We start from the raw sequence: 24,632 nt of genomic DNA on the forward strand, positions 1-24,632 counted from the left end.
TGCACTCAACTAAGAGCACCAGTTCCTGAATGAGTCTGAGCAGGGACAGATGTAATATGCACACCCCCAAGGCACAGAGCACTCAGCAGGATGCCTCCACACCCTTGCTCATGCTTGCACAGGCAGATGGGAGAGAAAGAAGTCCTCCTCCAATGCTCGCTGATGGTTCAATGTTTCTACAAACTGGGAAAAAGAATAACTCAAAATAAAGTTGGAAGAAATCTCAAGAGGTCAGCTAGTCCAAAGTAGATGGACAAAAGTCATTGCAGAAAGACTTGTGTCTAACATTCTCAAAATAAGAAATCTCCAAGAACAGCTGCTATGGCCTCTCTAGAAAATCCATTCCAGTGCTCACCTCACCCCCTAATTAAAAACTTCCTAAAATTAGACTCAAGTTACTCCTGTTCCACTTCTAGTCCATTAAGTCAGTCCTATCCCCAGTGGACAGAGAAGATGGGAGTTAGCTATACTTTGCAGCTGTGTTTAAAGACTACATCAGATTAATGAAGAAACATCCAAATTTGAGCCAAATCTATATGGAGTGCTCTTACAAAGATCATGCCTTACTGACCAAAATTTAGAAATATTAATTTTAAAAAGAAAAGTGACCCTTTACAAGCTACACAGAGTGCACATCAAAAAAAGGAAAAACTATGATAGTTGAATCCAGGACTCTGTGTATAAGGGCTTGGCCTAATAGAGCCAATTAGCACTTAAAAAAAAAAAAGATCTTACTATTGATTGCTATCATTGAACAGGAATTTGTTCAAATGAAGTTTACCAGAAATAGTCAACTATGTGACGCAGTCTAAGAGAGTATTTGTACTGGGATTTACTGGGGCAAAAACCCCAATATTAGTTTAAAATTCTTCTGTAGTTTTTAAAGAGTGTTGGGTATTCTATCCTTGTTCTCTTAAAGGTTTGCACCTCCTTTCACCTTGTACCATCTACAGGTTTGATAAGTCATAGATGAAAGTACTGACCAGTATTAGACTCAGGACAAACTCCAGTAAATCTCTTCATGCACATATCTATTTTGACAGTGATGCCTCACGCTATTCTTTTGAGTATACTTTTCCTAATACTTGAGAAAGTTTGCTCAGTTTGCTCTGGGAATGCCATAGGTACAGTGTCAAGAGCCTAACTGAAGTCAAGATATAGGAGAGAGCTATCATTTCTTCCTTCCCCAAAGTCTGATACCCTGTGATTGATGGAAATTGGGTTGCTTGACATGATTTGTTCTTGATAAATCCGTGCTGGCTGCTAGCTATTACCCTGCTATCTCCTTGGAAGTGGTTGCAAATAGATTACTTGCTTATTTGTTCCAGTCTCTTTCTGGGAATTGAAATTATTCTGACTGATCTGCAATTCCTTGAATTTCATTAGGCCCAGCTGACTTGAAAATATGTAACTTATCTAAGGATTCTAATTTCTGTTCATGTTCTTTTCTTATTCTAGCCTGCGTTCTTATCCCTTCATGCTCGTGCTAATTGTGTTAGCCCACTGATCCCAGTTAACCTTTTCAGTAAAGACTGAAGAAAAATCATTAACATTTAAGAATTCTCAGTGTCATCTGTTATTAACTTTCTTCCACAATAAGCAGTGAACAAATTCTTTCCTTCATCCTCCTTCTCCTCCTCAGCATACTTATGATGTCTCCTTAGATGCCCTTTATGTTCTTTGAGAATAACATCTCTTTTTGTGCCTTGGCCTTCCAGCTTTGAGAATAACATCTCTTTTTGTGCCTTGGCCTTCCAGTTTTGTTCCTACATAAATTTCTTTTCTATTTGCCCTTTGTAACTTGACCTAGTTTCCACCCTTCTGAGCAATCCTCCTGCAGTTTAAGCTCATTAGAGAGCTCCTGATCTAACCAAGTTGGTCTCTTATTGCACATTTTATCTCTTCTCTGGATTGTGGTCCTATCTCCTACTACATTTTGAACCTCAAAGCACATTCAGGACACCATAAAACAGAAGGGAATACCTCCTCCCTTTCTCTTTTACCTGCTCTTCCTGAGCAAGTTTTTCCTTTCTAAATCAGCGTTCTGCTCAAAGATCCTGATGTGCCGCTTATATTGCAGGTCTGATTTTGCATTAATACTTGCATTATACTAAAATGTAGTCCCATTTAGTCCCCATGTTTTAAGCATCTGTACACAAAAAGCTAAATATATTAATCACATAGACAAATATTTTCTTTTATGTCCCTCCTAAAATCCAAGTAGTAACAGCTCTATTTTACAACTTACCTTTCAGTTTTTAGGCCCCTGTGAGTTTTTTTTCACTGGGAGCAAAAACTTCCCACAAGCTAGCCAGACTTTAAACACAATAATTCTGTCACCATCTTTCATTTCCTTTTCCAAAAGGTCATCATGAATCTGCCTCTTTTCACACAGCAGGTCCCTGCAGTCACTTGCAAACACACAGTCTCCAGATGCCATTATCCACAGCCATCCAAGCAAGACAGCCATCTAAATTTACCCATCTACAAAGATCAGTAACTTGTTTCTCCTTACCAAAGGACTTGCTTTAAGGACATTCTCCTGTTTACTATGTCCACTTTCTGTTAAACTGCTGCTTTATAAACCCTTTTAGCCTAAACCCTCGTTTCATCCTGCTCCCCGTTGTCGCTCATTCGCTTAGCCATCCATGAACAGTACGCTAGTGCTACCCCGCTCTCTCCCACTCATGCTTCCCTGTCAACTTAATTACCAGCCAAATTTGCTCACCCACAAGAATGACAAACTTGCTAAAACAGGTCTCTCCACGAATTCTCCTCTTCACTTCCCTGTGCAACAGCTGAACACATCCTAGGCCCTGTCAGCTACCTTGGGAGCTTTCACAGGTCCTCATTGTAGTGACAGGCGGCCAGCTGGTTATTTGAACAGTGACACTACTGCCGTTAAGGACACTACTGTCCTTATTTCCGATGAAGTTACTATTGCCTCAAAAAAAAGACAATGTTATCAAAGCCCAGATCTTGCTCTCCACTATTCCTTACAGGTTCCACCCTTAGCCCCATTTAAATATATATGGGGCAATGGAAAGATTGCCTCAACTTGGGCCTCCCCAAGGAACAGGAAAGCCCAGGGGACAAGGAAAGAATAGTCTTCCTCTCTTACCTTCATAGGCTGGAGTTGCATCCTTGTGATCCTTGAAGGGTCTACCACTGGCTTGGGGCGCCTCAGCGTGTCTAGAATATTCTGCCATTGAGGCGGCAGGCCTACAAATTTGCCCTCCTTTGGGTCAAACGAAGTGTGGACACGGTGCTCAAAGTTCTGCGGAGCCGAGATCTCCGGGCGTTTCTTCTTCTTCTTGCGGAACATGATGCCTGAATCAGAGGGAAGGCAATGCCTCAGTGCTCTTGCATGTCTAGGTCCGATATGCCCAATCAGTAATATCACATATCAATTATATTAGTTAATTACATTGTAGTAAGAACATTCTCCAGTGACAAGCACTTCAACGACAGAGCTGACATGATCATCTGTTTTTACGGATGAGGAAACAGAGGCAACAAGAGAGCAATGACTTGCTCAAGGCCACCTAGCAGGTCAGTGGCTGAGCTAGGATTTCTAGTGACCTTTTTGGTGCTCACTGTACCCACTGTGAAACAGTGCTCCTATTTCAGAAAAGAAACAGACACCTGCCATGTCTATAGCTGAACTCCTACCACTTGGCTTCCTTTATTTCTACAAATTCATATTGCCCGATATAAACATTTTAAAGATATGTAAGAGATACATATTTATATTTTACAGGCTTGTACCTAGGTTAAATGGCTTTGGAGTCCAGACAGTTAGGCAGTGTTGATTCCACTACAAGCCTGGAATGAAGGGTGGTTATGAACAGGGTTCAGGCTGTCTTCTCACTGGTAACTCCAAGTAAGTAATATACATTTGATTCCCACTTAAAGACAGAGTTGTTACCAAAGGAAGAGCTGCCCAAGACTGATTTTGGATCTCAGTTTTTCTAGCTTTGACAGAGGGCTTGGGAGAGAGAGAGGAGGTGGTAGGTGGAAATCAAACTCTGTCAGCAGGTAGCTGAAGAAGCTAAAATTAAAAACTAAGATTCCTTTCCCTTGGGGGCTGAGAGAGACAGTTTGTGTGAACAGCCATTACAACTGCAACAAGCCAAAACCAGCTAACACGTAAACATACCCAAACACAAGAGACATTCAAAATGTGAATTTAGACTTTATAGCCAAGAAAAGAGATGTAGATAGATAGAAAGCCAAAAGTTTTAGACCTTTTTGAAATTGGGAAGATATGAAGAAAAAGGAAGAACCAGAGCTCCGCATGCGGTCACAGAGGTGGGAAAGCTTGAATAACTGTGATGGATGGACACAACCTCTTCACAAAAGACAGACAGGGAAGATGAGGTGAGGGGAAAGTTACCCTTTCCATGAAGAAACAGCTCAGAGGTAGGGAGATTTTCTATGGAGAGCCAGGCTTTTAACAGTGGAGAGTGGTGGGAGTCTGAGAGACAACAGGCATAAATGGAAACAAGAGAGGTCCCAACTGGATAGAAGAAAAAACTTTTTCATGACCAGGAGAGTCCAGCATTGGAGCAGGTTGCCCAGACAGGCTGTGCAGTCTCCATCCTCATTGTTTTCAAGAGCAAGTTTGCTCTTGAAGACAAAGCCCTGCACAACCTGGTCTGACTCTCCAAAGCAGACCCTGCTTTGAGCACGGACAGAAGTTGGACTACAGATCTCTTGAGGTCCCTTCTCCCCTGGATTGTTCTATGATTCTGTTGACTGGTTTGATGGCTTTAAAGTTACAAGTATTCCCATTTTCGTATTCACTGTTGGAGAAACATGTTTAATGGGCAGATTACTGTTCTGTGGATGCACTGGAGCTGGCGTGCTCCAGAGCTCATACCTCCTCTCCAAGATGCTTTCTGTCAATGCACAGGATGAACTGTGCAATGAGAACCGTAAGAGAGATGAGACAAAGCAGAGACCCAGTGCCAAAACTTTTTAGGTAGTTCAGTGCTAAAGCTCTCTAGCTTGGGAAAAAGATGTACAGGTTTCTTAAAGGCAATTAATATCCACCAGTAGGAAAAAAAAAATGTCTATATGCTCTTCCCTTTCCACCAACAACTTTAATACTCCTAGCATTTGTCTCTCACTAATATTGCTTATAAAGTGATGAACACTACCTCTTCCTTGACATCAGGTAGAGGATTTTTGCCACTTGATATTCAACTTTGTCGTGATCACTCTTCCCCTGTATACGACCTCAGCTTCCAACTATTTGTGCTGAACAAGTATTTACAAGGGTCAGAGACACAGAACACATACAGAGATAACATGTTGTGGTGTAGACATGAACAGACTTCTGGAGGACATTGGTCTCAAAAATCAGCACACCTCGTGCTTTTTTCCCCACAGTGAAATATATGTCAAACATTTTCCAGGTTGTGCCACTTAAAACTTGTTTAGGAGCAAAGTGCAGCCACCAGGTGAATGACGACTTTGCTTCCCAGTGCTAGACTGAGATCCTGAAACTGCATACACACTGGCTTAAAATTTGGTTACCATGATCCTGTATCACTGGGATGGGAAGTGTTTGTTTGTCACAGAAGGATCTTTACACTAACTAAACCCCCAATCATGCAATCCATCCTTGGTGAAATACCGACTTCATACACTGACAATACCCATTGCCATACTGCGTCCAGAAGCCTACTAAAGATACCTTACAGTTGGAAAAAGAAAGCAAAAGGCTAGGCAACTAAAAAGACACTTACAAAAGAGGTTGGAAGCAACTGCTCTGCCTAGGAGAGGTTTCGCAATCAGAACAATCTCTGCTTAGAATATGTTCCAATGAAAACCCAAATACATCTTAATGGAGAGCTTATGGGAAGAGCTGCATATTAACCAATAATCAAGACTAAAGTCACAGGGCAATTCTTTAAGGAAAAAAAAAGTGCAGACAATCCTGGAAAAGAAAGGTATGCTAATAGCTCATGGTGTTAGTACTATTCAAACCAACAGCTGGTGCTACTGAGGAGCTTTCACAGCCTCCAAGGAAAGCAGGAACTCTATCTGTAGTATTCTATCAAGTGCTTCAGTTCTGAACCGTTGACTACATGTCAGTTGTGACAGCTACTTGATCCACCAGAACAGGGGCATTTCCAGAGAGCGCAATGTTACTATTTTAACCAGTATCTTCCCTCCTCCTGTCCCTACTCTCACCAGCTTCGTTCCTCATCTCATATTCATAATGAGAAGATGTTCAGAGCATAGCACACAGCGTCTTTCAAGTTTGTTCTTTAACTGCTTCAAGGTGGCAAGGGGTCCTGTAAAATATGGTGTTACAAATGCCATAACACCAACAATGGTGTTACCATTAGCACTTGTAGCATCAATTGTTTTCTGAACATTTCAATGATTTCCCCATAAGGAGAATGATTCTAGCTAAACTACTTTAAAATGCAAATTTTTAAAGCCCGGGTGATATTTTGGTCCCAAATAGAACAGTGGCTCTATGCCAGCATATCAGTTCGCATAAGCACAAACACTGCATTTGTATATTTACATTAAATCACTATACCTGTCAATCAACACCTGGACTGCATTTAGATCCTATATACAAAAGCATGCTTCCTAAACCCAGAAACAAGCATCTACTAAGTTCATGGTCAATTTTAGGGTGACTAGCTGATGTGGCCTGCACCTACCTTATTGGCTTATAATAGACATCTTAAAAACAACAAAATGTAATCAACTCCAAATACAACATACCCCTGGGCATCCAATGACATTTGCTTTATATGGTCAGCATCAATCTTTGATTATAAAGACATTGCCATATCAGACAGGTGGTTTAAAGGTACACTGCATTAAGATTAAATGAAATTCATACACTAAAAATAGTTATCTGAAAGCCAATGGATTGTAATAATCTGTGTAGGTTTTACATTTCATTGAGAAGGTCTGTATTTAACCAGTCTCCTTTCACTTTGTGGCTTTCATGCAAGAGCTATTTACTTGTATTTCCAATACCCAGCTACAGAAGGTTTAAATAAAATACATAAAACAGGCCTTTTCAAATTCAGTAAGAAATTCATAAGAACATTTTATGCATATAAGATTTTGTAAATCAAGCCAAACCTCTATTTAAATGTAGACAGCCATCCTTTAATATAATAATACAAATACTGTGACACTGATTTTATAATAATCTACTAGACTTTAGTCTTTCATTCACTGCTGACAACTGTACTGTAAGAAATGTCACAAACATAAATAATAAAAGTCACTACCACAAGACAAAAGCAGTCGGAGATTGAAATTCTCTCAGCGATCCATTCCTGCTGCCTGGGAAACCACGTTAGATTTTTCAACTCCAGATATAGCTGTTCCTAGATGATACAGTTCCAAAAGCTGTCACATCTGCCAGTGAGCATGAGAAAAAATCCCACAGCCAGCAGATCCAGAGCAGGGGGAGGGATCGGCTGGGAAGGAGGGGCAAAAAGAGAGAAGGGTCAGGCTCAGATGAGAGGAAGGGGTGGGAAGATTAAGGATGGAAGAGGAAAAGGGGAATGAGAGTTAGGAAGGGAAAGAAGGATGGCTGGGAGACAGGCAACCCGAGGAGCAGGGCACCAAAAAGAATCAACCCCACTGGAAAAAAGAAGTAGATAAATGTTATCAGAAATTACTCATTATAACACCCGAGTTCAAACACTCAGACAAAGAAGCTAGCATGCACTGTCATTTAGTCTGACTTGCCTCCACCCTATACACTACAATTACATACTCCATTGGTATATATGCGCTGTACTTAACTGTGTTCATACACTCATTCACTTACACATACACTTGATGATGCAAGACAGCAGAGAGCCACTTCGGTCTCACTTGTATAGTTTCCAGTTAAAAATAAGCTTTCCCTCCCCCTCCTTGCTGCAGCAACCAAACTCACTCATCAGTGCTTATTGCACTGCTATCGCAGATCTGGACGCAGCTTGCTACATTCCTCCCGCCCCGGACGAGAGATAAGGCTTGGTCCCTGGGCTGAAGAAAGCAATTCCCATGATTTCCAAGCACTCCCTCAGCTGATATGCCAAACTACTCTGGCCAGCTACAAGAGGAGGGGGGGAAGAGGAGAACTCTTCCTACAGGACCTGAGGAACTGCAATATGCAGATGGAGTTTGGAGTAGGAAGATGAAGAAGATCCCAGAGAACTCACCAATTAAAAGGAAAAACATATTTCCATGCTCTGCTATACAGGTCAATGTCACGTAATACCTTTCAAATGCAGCGCAAATTAAATAGGCCATTATCAATGCATGTTGTAGCCATATATGATGTGTTCATGCATATGTATGTGTGAATATGCACACATAGTATTTCACTGCATTCCATACCTTCTAAAATCCTAATGTTTGCCCTCCTGAGGTTTCTGACATGATTGTTATTTATAACAAGCCATTAACGTTCATAGCATTTTGCAGACAAAGAAAAATGACAGGTTACTTCCCTGAGGAGCTTACAAATCTAAATGTGACTTCACACAGCGAGAAATGACAACAAAGGGTGAGTGAAAGGGGGAAAGAAAAGCAAAATGGTCTGAAATCTGAAATGGGATCTAAGAGCACAGAGCCTTGTCGCGATGACACCTTCCACATTCGCCTGCAATTCTAGTTTTAGATAGACTGTTTTAGGTACTTTTTTTTTCCCCCTAAAGGAAGAGTGGATGTTTGCCTGCTGTGCTATCACTTCCCCTATTTCAAGTCCTTTCCTTCCACTCCTCTCTCTCCCCCGCCAGCCCCCAATAGCAAAGCTATGTGTCGGAGCAAACTAGCAGCACAGCAAACTGATGTAATGCTCTAAATCCTGCCCAAACATACACATGAGTGCACAGATTAATATTACATTAGAAATAAGCTTGGGGAGAGACATATTTGTAATATTGGTGGATTTATTTTTGACAAATGAGAAAAAGAACACAACTGCTTGACATTTTTTGCCCTGGCTCCACTGAACAGTGTCTAAAGGCTGTGATGCTGTCTCTTTCTCCCCTGCTCCATTTCCTTGCTCATAAATAAGGACTAAAACCTGAAACACAGTGAACGCCTGTTTGCTAAGCTTGTTTTGGACGCTGCTCAGTGACGTACTTTTAGGTGTGTTTTAGCTATACTAGACCAAATTCATTCTGGGACATATAAAAGCACTTGCAAAGAAAAGACCTCTTGAACTTTCTGAAACCAGTACAGGCATGTCCCAAATGCTAATGGGCTTTTTCCCTTGACAAATAATAAAGTTTTCCATTATTTACAGTCCCCTAGAAATCCCAGCTAAAGTCACTGTCCCATTGTGCCAGTCTCTGAAGTCAGGCCCCACCCTCCAGAGGTTTCATCTAAACAGACAAAAGGTAAGGAAAAGGAATTATTATCCTCATTTGCAGACCAGACAAAAAAAATTACTAGCTTGGTTTCTTCCCAGCTATGTCTAGATTAGCAAACCTAAAAGAGCTTCCAGGTATGTCTCCTGCCTGCTTTTTAACTTCATATCAAGGCCAGATCCAGGCCCAACACACCCTGGCTTCCACGGAGAGAAAACAAGGGTGCACAGCACCGGCGGGAGCCAAGACATGCTCTGACCACATGTTTGATCTTGACACCAGCACATAGGTCTAGACACCATGACAGAAACCAGCTGCACAGACAGAAATCACACCCAAACCTCAATTGCAATCCAATGCCTTCATTATAAGATTAGCCTTTTCCCATCTGTATTTGGTTTGTGAGAGGGTTACAGCTAGCAAATACCACTGCAGCACCAAGAGAAAGCTGCAGTTCATCACATCCTTTTCACCCAAAGCCAGTGAGATGCATGCTGCAAGTCGTAAGGCTAAGACATAAGCCACTATAACAACTGTGACCCTTTTCCCCCGCCTTTTAAACATTTGATGGGGCTGTGTCCTGTTCTGGATATACAAAACCATACAGCACTGCATCTCTTTGACACCTGCGTTACACATGCACACTTCACTGTTCCATGTCCAAAGAGTAACTGCATTGTTTCAAATGGGTTTACTGATGCTATTTTGCCACAAAGGATGCATCTGGGTTAAAAACAAGTGGCTGTATTTTGCTGTTAATCCAGAGTACCAAAGAGCTTCAAGACAGAGTAAGCTATGGGGCTTCACTCTCCACTGTCTTGTGTGACAGATCCATTCAAAATGAGCATAAAACCACTACTGAGATTAGAATAAGAACATTTAAGGTTCTGTCTCCAAAAATTCACAGGAACAGCAACATCTTACATATCAGATAGGAGGTTATGTTGGGACAAGTGCAAGGGGCCCCATCTGGCATGCCGGGTCACATGGCACGCGAAGGAGCCAAGGCACTCGGCTGCATCTGGGGAACATGCTGCTTCGCACACAGCACTTCGAAACACTGGGTGCCACGTCCTGCGGCTCTGCCTGAGCACTGTAACCCCACTGTGCTCCTCCATGCCACGTCACGGATCGCAGATCCAGCCGTCCCTGGCGCATTGGGTTACAAGAGGGAAGCTGTAGCTCTGCACTGCAAATGTGCATGATACAGACTTTACTGTAGGGAAGCACGAGGCAGGAGCCAAGCAAGAGTCACACACTCGGTGAGCGTGGCCGATTGCTTGCAAGCAGCCCTGTCCCAGCAGAGGCACTGGCGATCGCACATGTCCTGGATCACACTCCTCACTCCAGCAGCATGGCAAAGGGCTGGCAGAGACACCACAGTGACTCCCCAGACCACCCAAGTATGGACATGCAAGAGTTAAACTTCCTTCCAAACAACACTAAACAATCTCAGTCCCTATTTATGACCATCATGCTCTCCCAAAGTGAGATACATATATATTTAATTGCTGTCAACAGCCTGCAAGACAGTGCGCTTGTGTTATCCCCATGGGATAACTGTTGGGAAAACTGCAGCCTAGGCAGTGTGCCCCAAAACGTGGAGGAGACAGACTAGCTTAAACCCCACAACTTGGCTGACTCTGAGTGCCTTCCTACTCGCTACTGCCAACACGGATATGGAAATTTAAATCATAACAGACAAGTCTTCTCCTAGGGAGTATCAGTTATTCTGCTCTGTTTGGAAAGGAAAAACACATGCCATGAGTATGAATGTTCACACAGCGCTCCATACCTTAAAACCTGAGGTGCACTCGTAACACAAGTAACGATAAATAACTGTTATTGTCTACAGCTACACTCTGTTCATCAATTAATTACAAAATAATCTAATTACTAACACTACAATTTAAAATGGCTCAGCCCTAGGTGAATGTAATCTCCTGAGATTTTTTTGAGGGAAATAGATTTGAACTTTTAGTCTATCGTCACCCTACATTCACATTGCTCTCTCATGACAGACAAATGAAGATCAGTCTCAAAACAACGATATCACCACTAATGACCAAATCTCGGTGCATTAGTCCTCAAGCCACGTGGTAATCCTCCTGCAACTTTAGAAACCATACTGAGAAATTCCTTAAAAACAAGACCTGTATCAGCCAAGTCCTGATTCTGTACTCCGTTGCATTGAGTCTGTACAATTATAACTTAGAAGCCAATGAGGCTGGTGCAGGAGCAGGGTTAGTACAACACACAAGAAAACTGGTCCCCTGGGCCAGAGCCTCCCTTGGCAAGATCTGAAAGTTTGCTGTACTCTCGCCAGCTGTCGGTGCTGTGCAGCACAACATACTGGTTAGCCTTCAGCTGCTCTTGCTAACTTCAGAGCTGATGTCCTGCACATGTACAGAGTTGATGTGCAGCTCTGAATGTGATGAAACTGCAGCACGGCACCTCTATTGGTACCCTTGAGAAAACATGATGTGCAATGCAGAACTCAGAACCTGGCTGAGTTTTTACTTGCAGTTGGAGTAGGCTAGTCCAAGCTGTTTCAAGCAATTTGCACAAAATATTTAGCTCTTTTCTCTGCTTGTGAATTTCCTTAAGCACATTAGAGAAGTAGGTTCAAAAGTGCTCTTTTTTTCTGATTGGAGGCAGGACAGCCAAACTTTTATAGTGCTTCTCCTTGTGAATGAAAACCATTTTGCGACCAAGCAAGAGTTATGTTTCTCACTTTTGCAAGCCTCAGCAGCAGGACCCAGGGTATTCTTTCCAGGTACATACATACCCGCACCCATCTAGACCGAAACAACCCCTGTAAAGTGAACAGGCTGTCCATCTGGAAGCGCAGTTACTAATCCAGCAAACTATTTGCTGATAGCTCTTTCCACTATTTGATCAGCTTTGCTACAAGATACATAAACCATTGCTCACACTTAGCATACAGCATGTACATACCAAGGCAGTGTAGAATATTAAAATCAATATACAGCTTCATCACACTGTCAAGAATGAGACTTTTCAGTGGGACAGGGCTTGAGAGAGCACCATGCAGCAGCATTTCTTTCCCCAGCAGCTGTGTAGGGGCTGACTCAGGTTTTGCCCAAGCACAAAACTCAGAAAAGCAGAGGAAGACTCAGAAAAGCAGAGGAAGACTCAGAAAAGCAGAGGAAGACTCAGAAAAGCAGAGGAAGACTCAGAAAAGCAGAGGAAGACTCAGAAAAGCAGAGGAAGACTCAGCAAATCTCGCATACTCTACGTACATCCCCCAGCCTCACCTGAGAACTTGCACTCACCAGCCACAAACTTCTCTTCTGTTTTTTCAGTACTCTGTCCCCAAATACATTAAGGCATTAATGTCCTGGCAAAGAAGAAAGCAAATGCATCAGCAAACATTAATGGACAGGACTGTTTTCTGTAGCTGCAAATACCTGGCTGTACATGTTGGTTACCACCTAGCAAAAATAATTAAGTACAAATGCCCAATAGAATTGTAGGTTGTAACTTAAATAGGAGGAGATTAGCCAGTTTTCAGATAGCCAAAATGCACTCACGCACCCATACACGCACGAGTACTACAACGTAGTTTCAGTAGGTGTGCTGAAAGGATCTTGGCTAGCACAGCAGCCAGAAGGTCAGGAATATAGACGCAAGGGGTTTTAACTGGTGAGTCAATTAGACCTCTTCATAAGATATGGTGAGGGTCCTTGCAGATACAAGAGACTTAAGAGGAGATATTGCTGTCTCTCGCATAAAGGCAATGAGCATGCATGTTCCTGACATGCTGTCTGCTTTCTCAAGCATCATTCAGAGTAATTTTTAACCCCTTCTTCACCCCAATGTTTTAAGAGCATCACCCTGCAAGATTCAGCAATGCATTTTCCTCTCCACATTCCCCATCATCTTGTGTGTCAATAGGCTAAATCGCTAGACCCCAGGCCCCACAGACCCATATGCTGGCCCACCTAAAAGACACTGGAAAGCGAAAAATGCAAGATCTTACTGGCAGTCCTGCTGCAACAATGCTGGTAGAGGACAATTCCAAGTGAGAGGAGAAAGAAGGGTCTGGAGGGAAACTCTCCCACTGTCATGCAGCAAAGCCGATTGGAGGACGGTGTTGCTGGGCTATAGGAGTAAAGATGAAGTAAACTCCTTCCCAGAGGAATCCAGCTCCTGGTTTTTCTTCCCTTCCACAACCATCCCTTGAGAGAAAAAAATTGTATGACCCCCCGAACCATTCCCCTCTCACTTTGCCCTAGGCTGGCACTGCCAACGCACGTGTGATCATTACGCTAATTCTTGGCAGTGGCAAGGCTTAGCTCCGAAGGGAAGGGGTTAAGCCGTAGCAGCACAGCCACTGGGGAGTGAAGACGTTAGTTTAAACTGACAAACCTAGTCCTCTGTAAACAGAGGAAACAAATCGCACAAAACAGCAGCCATTAGGACGGTGTTGTTATTGCTTTAAAGCAAGCAAGCAAGTCAATGTTGAGCCCCAAATCTGCAGGAGGGAGCTTACCCCTGGCTCCTCATTGCTCCGTAACCAGAGGTGAGGTGGGAATGCTCTGCCACTGGAATCCGCTGACACGCCAATAAACTTGAGAGAGAAAGACGGCAGGAGAAAGCGGGAGAAGAAAAAGGGGTGGAGGCAAGTCTGACATGTTTGTACAGTGCCTGGTTCACCTAAGCTGCCGAGTTTGATTTCAGGGTGTGGTAGTAGATGGGACACAGAAGCACTCAGCGTGGAGAAGCCTCAGATTCCTGTTCCAAGGAGAATGACACACGCCGACAGCAGAGCCTCTTGGGACCGTCTTGCCTTCTCCTCACCATCTCCTCCTTTTGGTCCCTAGAGGGGATAAGAGAGAGAAAGAGCTCGGAGTCACACCTGGGCACCGAGGTTTGCTGGGTCTCAGGCAGGAGCCTTGGGGAGATTATCTCCCATTCCCCTCCACCCTTTCCCCCCCCCCCGCCACTTCACTGCTGACCTATTAAAGCTCCGACTTGCTTGTTAGCTCTTCTCTCTCAGCTCCACAGCCTCAGGGCCTAGAGCTGCTGCAGTTTCTAACGAATCCCGACATCTCCGCCTGTGTCGCCTGGCTGCAGATTTCAGGACCTGCCACCAATTCCTTGTCATTCCTGGCAGGAAAGCTTTGATTGCTTGCTATATGCCTGGCTATAGAAGAATTCACCAATTTATTTGCATTGCAGATGAGCAGCACATGACCTGGCGCTTTTACTTTTCCCCTGTCGCTCATATGAGTCAGTGCTGCGAGGTCTGAAGTCTAGTATCACCCTATAATCCTGTTGCACTGCCTGTGCCGTGCCTCAGGGTTTACTGACTCCTGGAAACAGACATTTCCACGAGCGACTCATGTTCAGTAGGACACCAGCTCCACCACTGCTCAGCAGTGGCGGATGGGCATAGCTGGAAGGGGGCATCTTTAGAGGACACTTTGGAGATTACAGCCCAGGACAGGTTGGAGTTCATGTCAGCAAACCCATCAGCTGCTCTTTCTCCACTACAGATAAAGAGGATTCTTAGCCTCTCCAAACCACTAACAATGCTGGCTTAACCCTAAGATATTTTTACATCCAAAAAGCAGAGATAAAAGCCTTAAAAATCCACCCCCATGATTTTAAAATTTTTTTAAACATTGGTTTTGTTGAACTGCCCTTAAAATAAATAAATGAATGACACGCTACAAATAATCATTAGGCTGTCATCATTTCTGCTGGGAGTGGCTTGTCCAGCAGAGGTGGGCCAGCCCAGTGACTTGTTAGCCATGTTTCCCCATTCCCATTTTCCTTCCTACCTATTCATCCTGCCTAACAAGGCTGCAGTATCTTTGTCAACAACCAGAGTCACAGATTCAGTTGGAATGCACAAGGTCTACAGTAATATTATGGAGAAGGAACGGAACTGGGGTTCATATAGAGAATGTAAAGGAAACCCTGGCATTGTAGCTGATGGTCTGAGGTTCATAATCCTCATTTCCAGACCTGCTAGCGAAGTTGAGGAAGGCTGCTTCCTGAAAGTGCAGTCACTGCTGCTACATTACACTGCAGGTCCTTGCCTGCCAGAGCCTGCCAAAAAGACTGAGGTTTCCTGCCTGTTACCTCACGGCAACATTCCTAGGGTATAGGAAATAAAGTTAGCCAGGTTCCTTTCTGTCTGGGGATTAGCTTGTCTCCTCCTATAGGGCAGGCCCCATAGACAGATGCAATAAAAAAAAAGAAAGTTCATGTTCATAGTAGTAAATAACAAACTACAATCAAGAGAGGGGGACAGCATTCTTTCTCCAAAAGACTGGAACTTGCAAGGCAGAAGCAGCACTGTGGAGGATGAGAGATGAGGAAACAGAGCATAATCCTGCTAGGTGTGGAGGAAATGCGACAGTGAGTGCAAACCATCATTGTCACCTGTTGCATCTGTGCTTTGCTGATGTGCCAATCAGTGAGGAGTAGTCTACACAATGATAGCTTTGGGAGCGTCTCAAAGAAACGTCCTTTATATTCTACAAGGAGTCACCCAGGCTTGGAACTGGCTTCAGATTTGCATAAGGATTATATTTCATGGGCTTAAATGCTACAACAGTCTTCTAGAACAAGACGCGAGGTCTTTATAAATGGAAGAGCCTGATTTTACTTGTCAAGACACAAGTTTAGATGAAACCAAGGCAGCTTTGAGTTAGTGCGAACCTCCGCTGCCTACAGTCTTAATGAAAAATTAGGACACTTTCCAGTCTTTCTATTCACAAGTTTGGTCCCAGCAGTCCTACACACTTTGAAGAAAAATTTCTCAGTAAAAGTGATGCATCTCTAATTTTGCCTTTCAGCAATTGTCCCTTTATTAAATATTTCACTGCTCCTTCCCTGCCCACTGCTCCCTTCTTACCTAGAGAATTGCACAAGATAATATAAATAATTATACTCACACATTTATATAAACACACGCATACACACCCCACTCCTCCTACAGTTGCTATACTCCTTGTTGCTCATTCAGGTCCTGTCTGTCTTAGCTACGGCAGCCATAACTGGCAAGCAAGAAGTGCTGCAGGGTACATTGACTAAATGCTTGCATCGCAGACTGCCTGATTTATCTACACAGCAAAGGCCATTCCGGACTCCGTGTCCCCTCCCCAGACACAAAGTGTAGCAAATTTCAGATCAAAACTGCTGATCTCACCTCTTTTCTCACCCTGCCCATCTACGTCACTGTATCAGGAAAGCACCAGTACCTCATGTCCTGAGCTGTTACTGCAATAGATTCCATTTAAGCCCATTTCATCTCTACTGGAGCAGAATTTTGTGAGAGAAAGAAAACTTTTCAACCAACAGGCAAGACTGGGCACTTCTAATCCTCAAAAATGTTAGAGACACCAAGGCCAACTCTACTATATACGACGTCTGTCTTCTACCTCAGCCAGGTGAGACGTACTTGGCCACCTGTTTGGATCTTGTGGGAACTGGGCAAGCTGTTAAGAAAAATTTATCCTGTTTCAACAAAGCTTCCAGGAGAAGCCTAATACCAAGGCACAGTAAATCTGATGCATTCAGGAAATCCCAGTAAGAACTAAGGCAATTCCACCCATGGAGCTAGGCTGTGGTTCCAAGCTAGACCTTCTAGCAGGGCTCCTCTGAGCTCTGGGACTTGCTAGGAAGCACAAATGCATTTCCATCAAAGAAGTGTGGTCCCTCTTCTCTTTCATGGCTCTTGAAATCCAGAGTAAGCTGGCCAGGGAAGTGAAAAAATACGCCAACAATTGGGACAAAGGGGTCACTAGGAGAAAAGGTGTGTTGCAAATTCACAAAGCATCAGCATCAACTGGTGGGAGGAAGCACAAGATAGGAATCAAGTCTGCAAGTCTCATAATCAACACATGACATTAGCCAGGACTGGAGATAAGGAGGGAGCAATCCAGAGGCAGTTTCGCTTTAAATAAGTGCTTACGGTTTAGCTACCTTTCCCCAAGGCTATTGCATTCAGAGGTGGGCAGAAAATGTCAAGAGAGTACTATTTGGATTGCTTGCTCTAACGTTAGGGCTATCCTCCTGCTTACTATGCACTGCTGACATTATAAAGGTAGTGTCCTGGAGATCCCAGCAGGACAAAGCCTCATCTGGACTCCCACTGCATGAGCTCATTCAGTGTGCTTGTAAGTGTCTCCAAGGTTTACAGTCTAATCCAGTCTCCATTTTTTTTGTCCCAATTCAAAACAAAAAACAAATGCACCAGAGCTGAAGAACTGGAAGTTGGTTTAGCAAGTTCATCACCTCTGCCAGAGGACTGCATGCTGATATGGCTCAGGATGCATCCTCATGTTCAAATCTGGCAAGGCAGTGTGGTGTTTGGAGTCTCTCTTCACCATATGCACACCTCCAAATACAACGCACGCTGGATCACATGAAAGAAGAAAATTTGCACTGCTTCAGGCTCTCATCGGCACTATGGCAGAATCACAGCCAGGCTCTCCTGGGCCAGGCAACTCCAATGGTGGAGCAAAGCATAGCCAGCAAGGAAGTAGCATGAGGACCTGCAAATTCTGCCACACTGAGAACAGTAGGCTGGAGCAGCGAGAGCTGAGAACATAGGCAAGAAAGCAGATTAAGCTCAAAGAGAGTAAGAAAACAACAGACTCTCTTTAAAAATTTTAACTCCCACTCTGATGAGAAGTTGAAACTAAAGCTCAAGAGGATCACCTGAACACAGCACACGCTATTTTGCTACTGGTTAAATTCCTGTGGCTTGGTAGACATTCCCTGCAGATAATATCAATACAGCTTGGATCACAGCCATCTCACACTTCTTCCAGATCTTTTACTTGCAAAAATTCACAGACGTATTAGGTTATAAAAGAAGTAACGTCATGCTCCACCAGACAAGTCTGTGCCACCCTCTACAAAAGGTGTATCTGCTGCTTCCCACAAAAGTCAGGATGATCAGTCCTGCAATGGCAACATCGCAGCAGAAAGTCAGTGTAGCCTACCTTTTCCACAGATTCGCCAGGTCACCTTGGGAAAGTCATTCTGCACACTGGTAAAATGACTGTGACAATGCTTAACTCCCACAGAACAGAGGCGGCTTAATCTGTTGTTTTTTCAAGCATGCTGCGAAACTTAAAGATGCTATGGAAATGCAGATTGAAATCCCTGGCTGACATAAGAGGAATACAGACTACAGCTTCTGTTCAGAATAACTAGGTCAGTCAGCTATTGCAAAAGTATTAACCAGCATTCAGAGAATTCCTAGTGGCTAAAATAACGGTAGCAAAAGTCTAACACCGTTTGCTGTTATTAGTCCCTCTCTACCTCTGGGTACGTTCAAACCCAACTCTCAAGAGCCTAGAATAATTTGAGGGCTAGAGCTTATGCTTGTCAAAATCCAGCCACGTGGCTCTGTGCAGCACAGGAGGCTCCCATCCCACTTGCTGCCTTGTGGAGGCAGGGAACAACTGTCCTCACAGCCAACACAGCCTTAAGCAGCTGAATGCATGCGGCCCATTTCAGAGAGCTGCACTGTTAATCCTGTGCCGGGGAATGGGTGTCACAGTCACCCTCCCAGCAGCAGCCACCCTACAGCAAGCGCAGGAGGGTGCTTTGTACTACAGTGGTGTATGGGTAGCTTACCTTGGGGCAAGGCTGGTAGAGGCAGAGAGCAGCTGTTTGAATGGAATCTGAGGAAGAGAAGAGGGGAAGGGTTGACCATTGCAATGGGGATGAATATCCAAAAGTTCTCTCAACCCCCGTCAGTTGCTGAAGCTGGCCCAAGCATTTGCTTTCCTCTCACTGTTTAGCACTGCTGCCTGACAGTCATTCATACTTTTATACTGCAGCTCTTTTCCCCTAGTTGTGCTGGTCCAGCTGTACAGCTGCCTGCGGACCGTACCATGCAGATAATCAATACAACTACTTGCATCAAAAAGCTTTTGGTTTTACTGGGAATAGGAGGTAGGTGAAGGGTTAAATCTGTTTGGGTTTTTTAAATTATTATTAATATTTAATTTATTTCTAAACTCAGATTGTTTCAGCAGCCTGGCATACAGCTCAGCCATGCAAACAGTCATGCCACCACAACTCAGAAGCCAACGACCTGCAGTGCAGGAACTGGGCCTTCTTGTTTTGCCACTGAAACGAGCATATCATAATACTGTACCCTCAGTTTCCCCTATCCCCATGAGCTGTGAATGCACTGGATTCCACAGGATGGGTTGCAAAGGATTAAATGGTTAAAATCACCACTTAGAGATTTATTTATACAGTGTAGAAAAATGTTAGCCATGACATCCTTGTCTTGTGTACTAGCTGCTACAACAGAAGAAAGAGAAAAAGTTTTCAATTGGTACCTCCTCTAAGAGTGATTTTTGGTCTTTCCTGCTAGTAGCTAGAGAAGCCTTTTACTTTCTTTATCCTCAGGTCTCTCCTCCAGTCTTCGTTCAGGCTGCAATTTATAATAGCCTAAATACTAGCATAAGACAGAGCTGGTTGCTCCCGGTCACACTGTTTCAGCAGAACACAGGCTGGTGGGCATGCAATAAAGCTTCCAACCACCATTTTCTCCATTAAAAAAAAATTCAAAACTACCCAAAACATTTGTGCAACAATTAATGCTGTCAGATTCCACAATAAGAAACTAAAATGTGCACACAGTCAGGCAATGCATGTTACAAAGGATTGAAACATGCTGGCTGTTTCTGGTATTGTAAGAATGTTTTTATACCAAAACCCTACCGCGTGATTAATGGAGTCCAAATTGAACACAGTCATACATTCTACCTGACCACATGGACCTGCTGGCATTTGGCTGCAATCATAACAAACGTCCTTCCTTTGGAACAAGTCTAGGTCCTGCTGGCTGCTGTAAGGAGTGAAACCATAGTGGAACAACTGAACCAGAATTCTCTTCAAGATAACACCAGAAACTAATCCACTGGTATATATACAGATATATATATATAATTAAAGGAAATATCCAGGTTCTGCATCATAATAATAATAATTAAAGAAGTTAAGAAAGGAGCAATGTAAGACATACCATTTTATTTACAGCTTAAATGGCCATGTCTCCTATTCTGCAAATCTAGATATTCTGAAGATGGCATCACAAAAATAAGTGAAAAAATTCTGTTAACCTTCTACTTAATCAACATTCATCAAACTACTAATTCAAAAACACATTTCTCGTTCATGTGCTCTCTGGAGTGCCAAATAAATTCTATAAATAAATGAATTCAGAGAAACGTGTTCAAATAAAAAAAGTATTAACTTAGTTCATTTCCACATGTGACCTTCAAAAACAAATGCTTGTTAAGACTCAAAATGAGCATTTTCTTGTTTTGTTCTTCAGAACTTTGATGAAAACTGAAAGCCTGGCTAACAGTTGTGCCCAAATGCTTAAGCAAAGATTCCCTACAGAAATACTTGGGTAGTTATCTGGAAAATTCTTTAATTTCCTTCTTTCAACAAATACCAATCTCAGTCCAAGAACAGCCACAACCCATTACAAAGGTGATCACAGACCACGTCTTAGAAGTAGCTAGATAATTTAGGTGACCCTGAGTTCTAAGAGACTGTTTTAAAAACATGCCCTCAAATGATACAGAAATAAATGGCAATATTCTTTAAGTAAGTCATTGGCTCAGCTTTATGTCACTCGGGCTATTTTGCAGAAGCTTAGGGAGAACATATTTAGAACTTGGAAGAGAACACAAAAGCCCAAAGAGCTTTGCAAATTCCTGATTTGGGAGCAAGCAGCAAAATTGGTATTTTCTTCACTGTTAACAGCAAACTGCATATTTTATAATAAAGTGTCAGAAATCAGGAAGTTTCCTCGGTAGCAGTCACAAACAGGAGCATCTTGTCTACTAACATCTCCTATGGTTGATGAGGTGGTACAAGATCTAAACTACTTGTGACATTACTTTATACATTTAGGTTTCTAATGAAATAAACACAGCATGCATTTTTCATTTTATGGCCCGTATTCCATAACAGCATCTAGGTTTGCAAGCTGATTTTCCACACCTTTCACTACACACTCAGGAGCTCTAATTTCTGCAAATTAATTATATGTGTACCCAAACTGGACAGCTTGCTGTAGCATGAACAGCTCAAAGATGACTTGCCCAGAGAGACTTCTTTCCAGAGTCAGCTGTAACATCTGTTCTTCAGATCCAATCCAAAGGCCCTTGAAAACAGAGGTTTTTTTCACTGACTTCCAGAAGTGCTAGAAAGATTCTTATTCTAAGCTGGATGTTACAGGAAAGAAGTTAATTTCTAACATTATTGTATGCATTTATGTACTTTCTTGGACAAAGCCCAAAGTACTCATTATAAAGTGTAACACCCTGCTTAATTCTTCCAGAAGCCAATCATAAGGCTACTCTGAATTTTAATGAGCACTGAATCAAGCCCCAGATGGTTTTTAAAGCCAAATTATCCTGATCTTGGTTATTTTAAGCTCTGTGTAGTGCCTTCTGGCCACTACACATATTAACCCCTCTGTTCCTGGTCCAGATTAAGGAAGGATTTTCACACTTGTTCTGCCCGTCTAAACACAGCTCTTCAGCTCCTGCTCTGCCTTGAAAAGTCACAGCTTCAAAAGAAGACTTAAAGGTTGACACATGTGAGAAAAAAACGTACTCACAACACAGCAGGGAGGACAGTGGCCTGATCCATACTCTTTCAGTAACACAGCCAAGACTCTGCAGCCTATTTAGTACTGTCTTCGGGGCACAGTAACGTGAATATGAACAAACTTAGAAGAGATTAGTGAGATCTATGAAAATTTTCATGAAAAAGGCAACAGAGTATAAGAAAAACAAAATATAGTTGTTTATAAGGCATTGTACATTGCAGAGTGGAAAGTCAGAGAACTAGAAGGCCATCAGTAAGATAACACTGACACACAGACAGTCCAATTTAACCAGATTCTCAGGGGAAAAACAATTGAGCTCAGAGCCATCAAGTTGACATTATCAGTTCATAGAGACCCTTGTCACTGCTGAGTATGTTTGCTTTCTAGTTTGAAACGGCATGTTTCATTTTAAGAACTAAAACATCTTTTTTATACAATGGTTTTCAAGTATCTCCACATCATATCGGCAGGATACCTGCCCCTGGCCAATGGATGCTGGCTGCAGTGCCTCAGCTGGGTGTCCACTAGAAATGACACTGCTCAGAGCTGTGCTTTGGCTACAAGCTGATTCTGCAGAGCAGACTACGAATTACCTTCCATATCTACCACAAATCACTATTACCTTACTCTTTCCTTTGACTAAACTTGGGGTTTTTGGGCTGTGCTTGTTTGCTGCAAAGCACTGCTGTTGCAAATGGCAACCTGAGTGTCTCAGGGATTCACAAGGCCTTCTCCCTTCCCCTTGGCAACCTGTGGGAGAAAAAATACATCACTCAACTGTTTCCAAAGCGCTCTTTGGTTGAAGTATCGCTATTCCTTGCTAGACTTTAAGCAAGTCCAGAGGAACATGAATTCTTCATAGAGACCTTTTTTTAGGGAATTTTGTGACCAATAACTGTCTACAGCAATGCATGCCAGTCTTTGTAAACAAGACAGCTTTCAGGCAGCCAGAATGCCAGCTGTTTCAGGGCGGTTGGGGTTTTTTTTTGGTTGGTTTTTTTTTTTTTTTTTTGGGGGGGGGCTGTGGGGTGTGAGGGGGGGTGGTGGTTGGTTGGTTGGGTTCTTTTTCCAGCTTGGGGCAGGGGGGAGGAAAGGAGGAAGAAAATAAAAAGAAAAAGCTTCTACTACCTGCTTTTCTGGTCCCCAAGTATCCAGGATCTTCTCTCACTTTCCTGCCTTGGGCAACAGCAGTTCTCATTCCAGTGTCCCAAAACCTCTGTTCTTTGTTAAATCCCCTTTACACTCACTCGTGTGCTTTCTTCTTTTTGTATTCTGGGATTTTTTTTTTTTTTTTCCAGATTTTTTCTAAACCTTGTCTGGTAAACAGATGGATGTCATAGAAATGAAAAGGATGAAATGGAAAAAGTAACAACAACTGAAGTGCAGCATTATGCAAGCCAGCTATGAAAATGAAATTATGTTATGTCACTGTATATTACTCAGCTGAGAATGGTTAATGAGTTTACACTATTTAACCACCTTACCAGAATGGGCATCACAGCTTGAGGAATGCAGACAGAGCTCTGAAATTATTTCACGATTAGAAATGAGGGGTGGGAGGGAAATAAGGAAGCAAAAGATGTTTTAATGTCCTTTCTTGCCTCCAGATGCATGACACATGGCTCAGTTGTCCTAAGTCTGGGCCTGAAATACGTATTTTTAATTCACTGAAAACACACAGACTGAGCGGCAGGAGCGCAAGCCACACACTTAACTTGCCATCATTTGCTAAAGCAGAGAAGGAGCTCAATCTCCCGCCTCTCTGCTGGGATTGCTAGGTAAAGCATCAATGGCGGGTTCAGTAACTCAGGCAACTCTGCCTTCTGAAATGGCCCGAGAGCCCTGAGGAGCACGTGCTTTAGCAGGTTTCAGTCCCTTTTGACTTGAACCACATTTGAACTTCTTAGCAGTGAAAAATCATTCTATCCTGTTACTATTCCTCTGAGCAATTGCACACACGCACCTTTTATTATTACATTAGTGTAATTTTGTCTCCGACATTCCCCCGAGAGGGATTACTCATGTCCTGCTATTATTTATTTTACTACTAAGAGCCTGGTTTTTAGCAGTAGTTTTAATTAAACACCAATCCTCCTCCTCAGGATCACCTTTATCTAGCTTGCTGCACTTTGTATTCTCCAGCAGTATCATTTGCTTCTTCCTATTTATCCCTCCCTCCACAGTTCTCTCAGGAACTGCAAAAAGCCCCCTCTCCCACCAAATCCTACCAGCAAAAAAGAAATACAAGATTTTTCTGAAGTAAAGAACCATCCCATAGAAGATAATACAGTGCTTAACCCTGGTTATGCAGAATTCCAGTTTAAATTGATGTCAAGTGACACTGCCAGAAGCAGCAGCATCTTCCATACCCCCAAAGCCATATTGTCTGCTGCTCTGTCCCATGCACCAGCCACAGCATAATGCTACTACTGTCCCTCTTTGGTTTCCCTGCTCCTCTGTAGCCTTGCTTGCACATCCATTGCTCCCCTACCCTCTGATGTTGTGTCTATCCTCTCCAAATACACTCCTGAAAGTTGCCAAGGCAGGTTTTCTTTGGGAGTTTGAAGTTCAGTATGTCCACACACTGGGTAAACACCTCTTCAAAGTCTTTGCTGTCCCTGGATAATTAATCAGATCACAATGTA

The 24,632-nt window shown here is 43.0% G+C and overlaps 1 protein-coding gene across 6 annotated transcripts in view; it reads right to left on the minus strand.

Annotated features, from left to right (window-relative positions):
- The window catches only part of PAK6 (p21 (RAC1) activated kinase 6), a 36,887-nt gene extending 14,193 nt beyond the window's left edge, over positions 1 to 22,694 (minus strand). For 2 of the 6 annotated variants that reach the window (XM_072864473.1, XM_072864468.1), the window contains exons 1-2: positions 6,202 to 6,217; positions 3,122 to 3,330 (exon numbers count right to left, since the gene is read on the minus strand). In XM_072864473.1, the coding sequence (XP_072720574.1) occupies positions 3,122 to 3,330; positions 6,202 to 6,217 (225 nt within the window). Of the gene's footprint in view, positions 1 to 3,121; positions 3,331 to 6,201; positions 6,218 to 7,271; positions 7,281 to 12,649; positions 12,715 to 13,356; positions 13,556 to 13,869; positions 14,197 to 18,980; positions 19,269 to 20,126; positions 20,204 to 22,609 lie in introns of those variants that run through there. The other 4 variants (XM_072864470.1, XM_072864471.1, XM_072864469.1 and 1 more) reach the window with 4 other exon arrangements.
- Positions 22,695 to 24,632: the final 1,938 nt, after the last annotated feature.

The sequence above is a fragment of the Ciconia boyciana genome, chromosome 6 (assembly GCF_034638445.1).
Source record: "Ciconia boyciana chromosome 6, ASM3463844v1, whole genome shotgun sequence".
NCBI classification, from domain to species: domain Eukaryota; kingdom Metazoa; phylum Chordata; class Aves; order Ciconiiformes; family Ciconiidae; genus Ciconia; species Ciconia boyciana.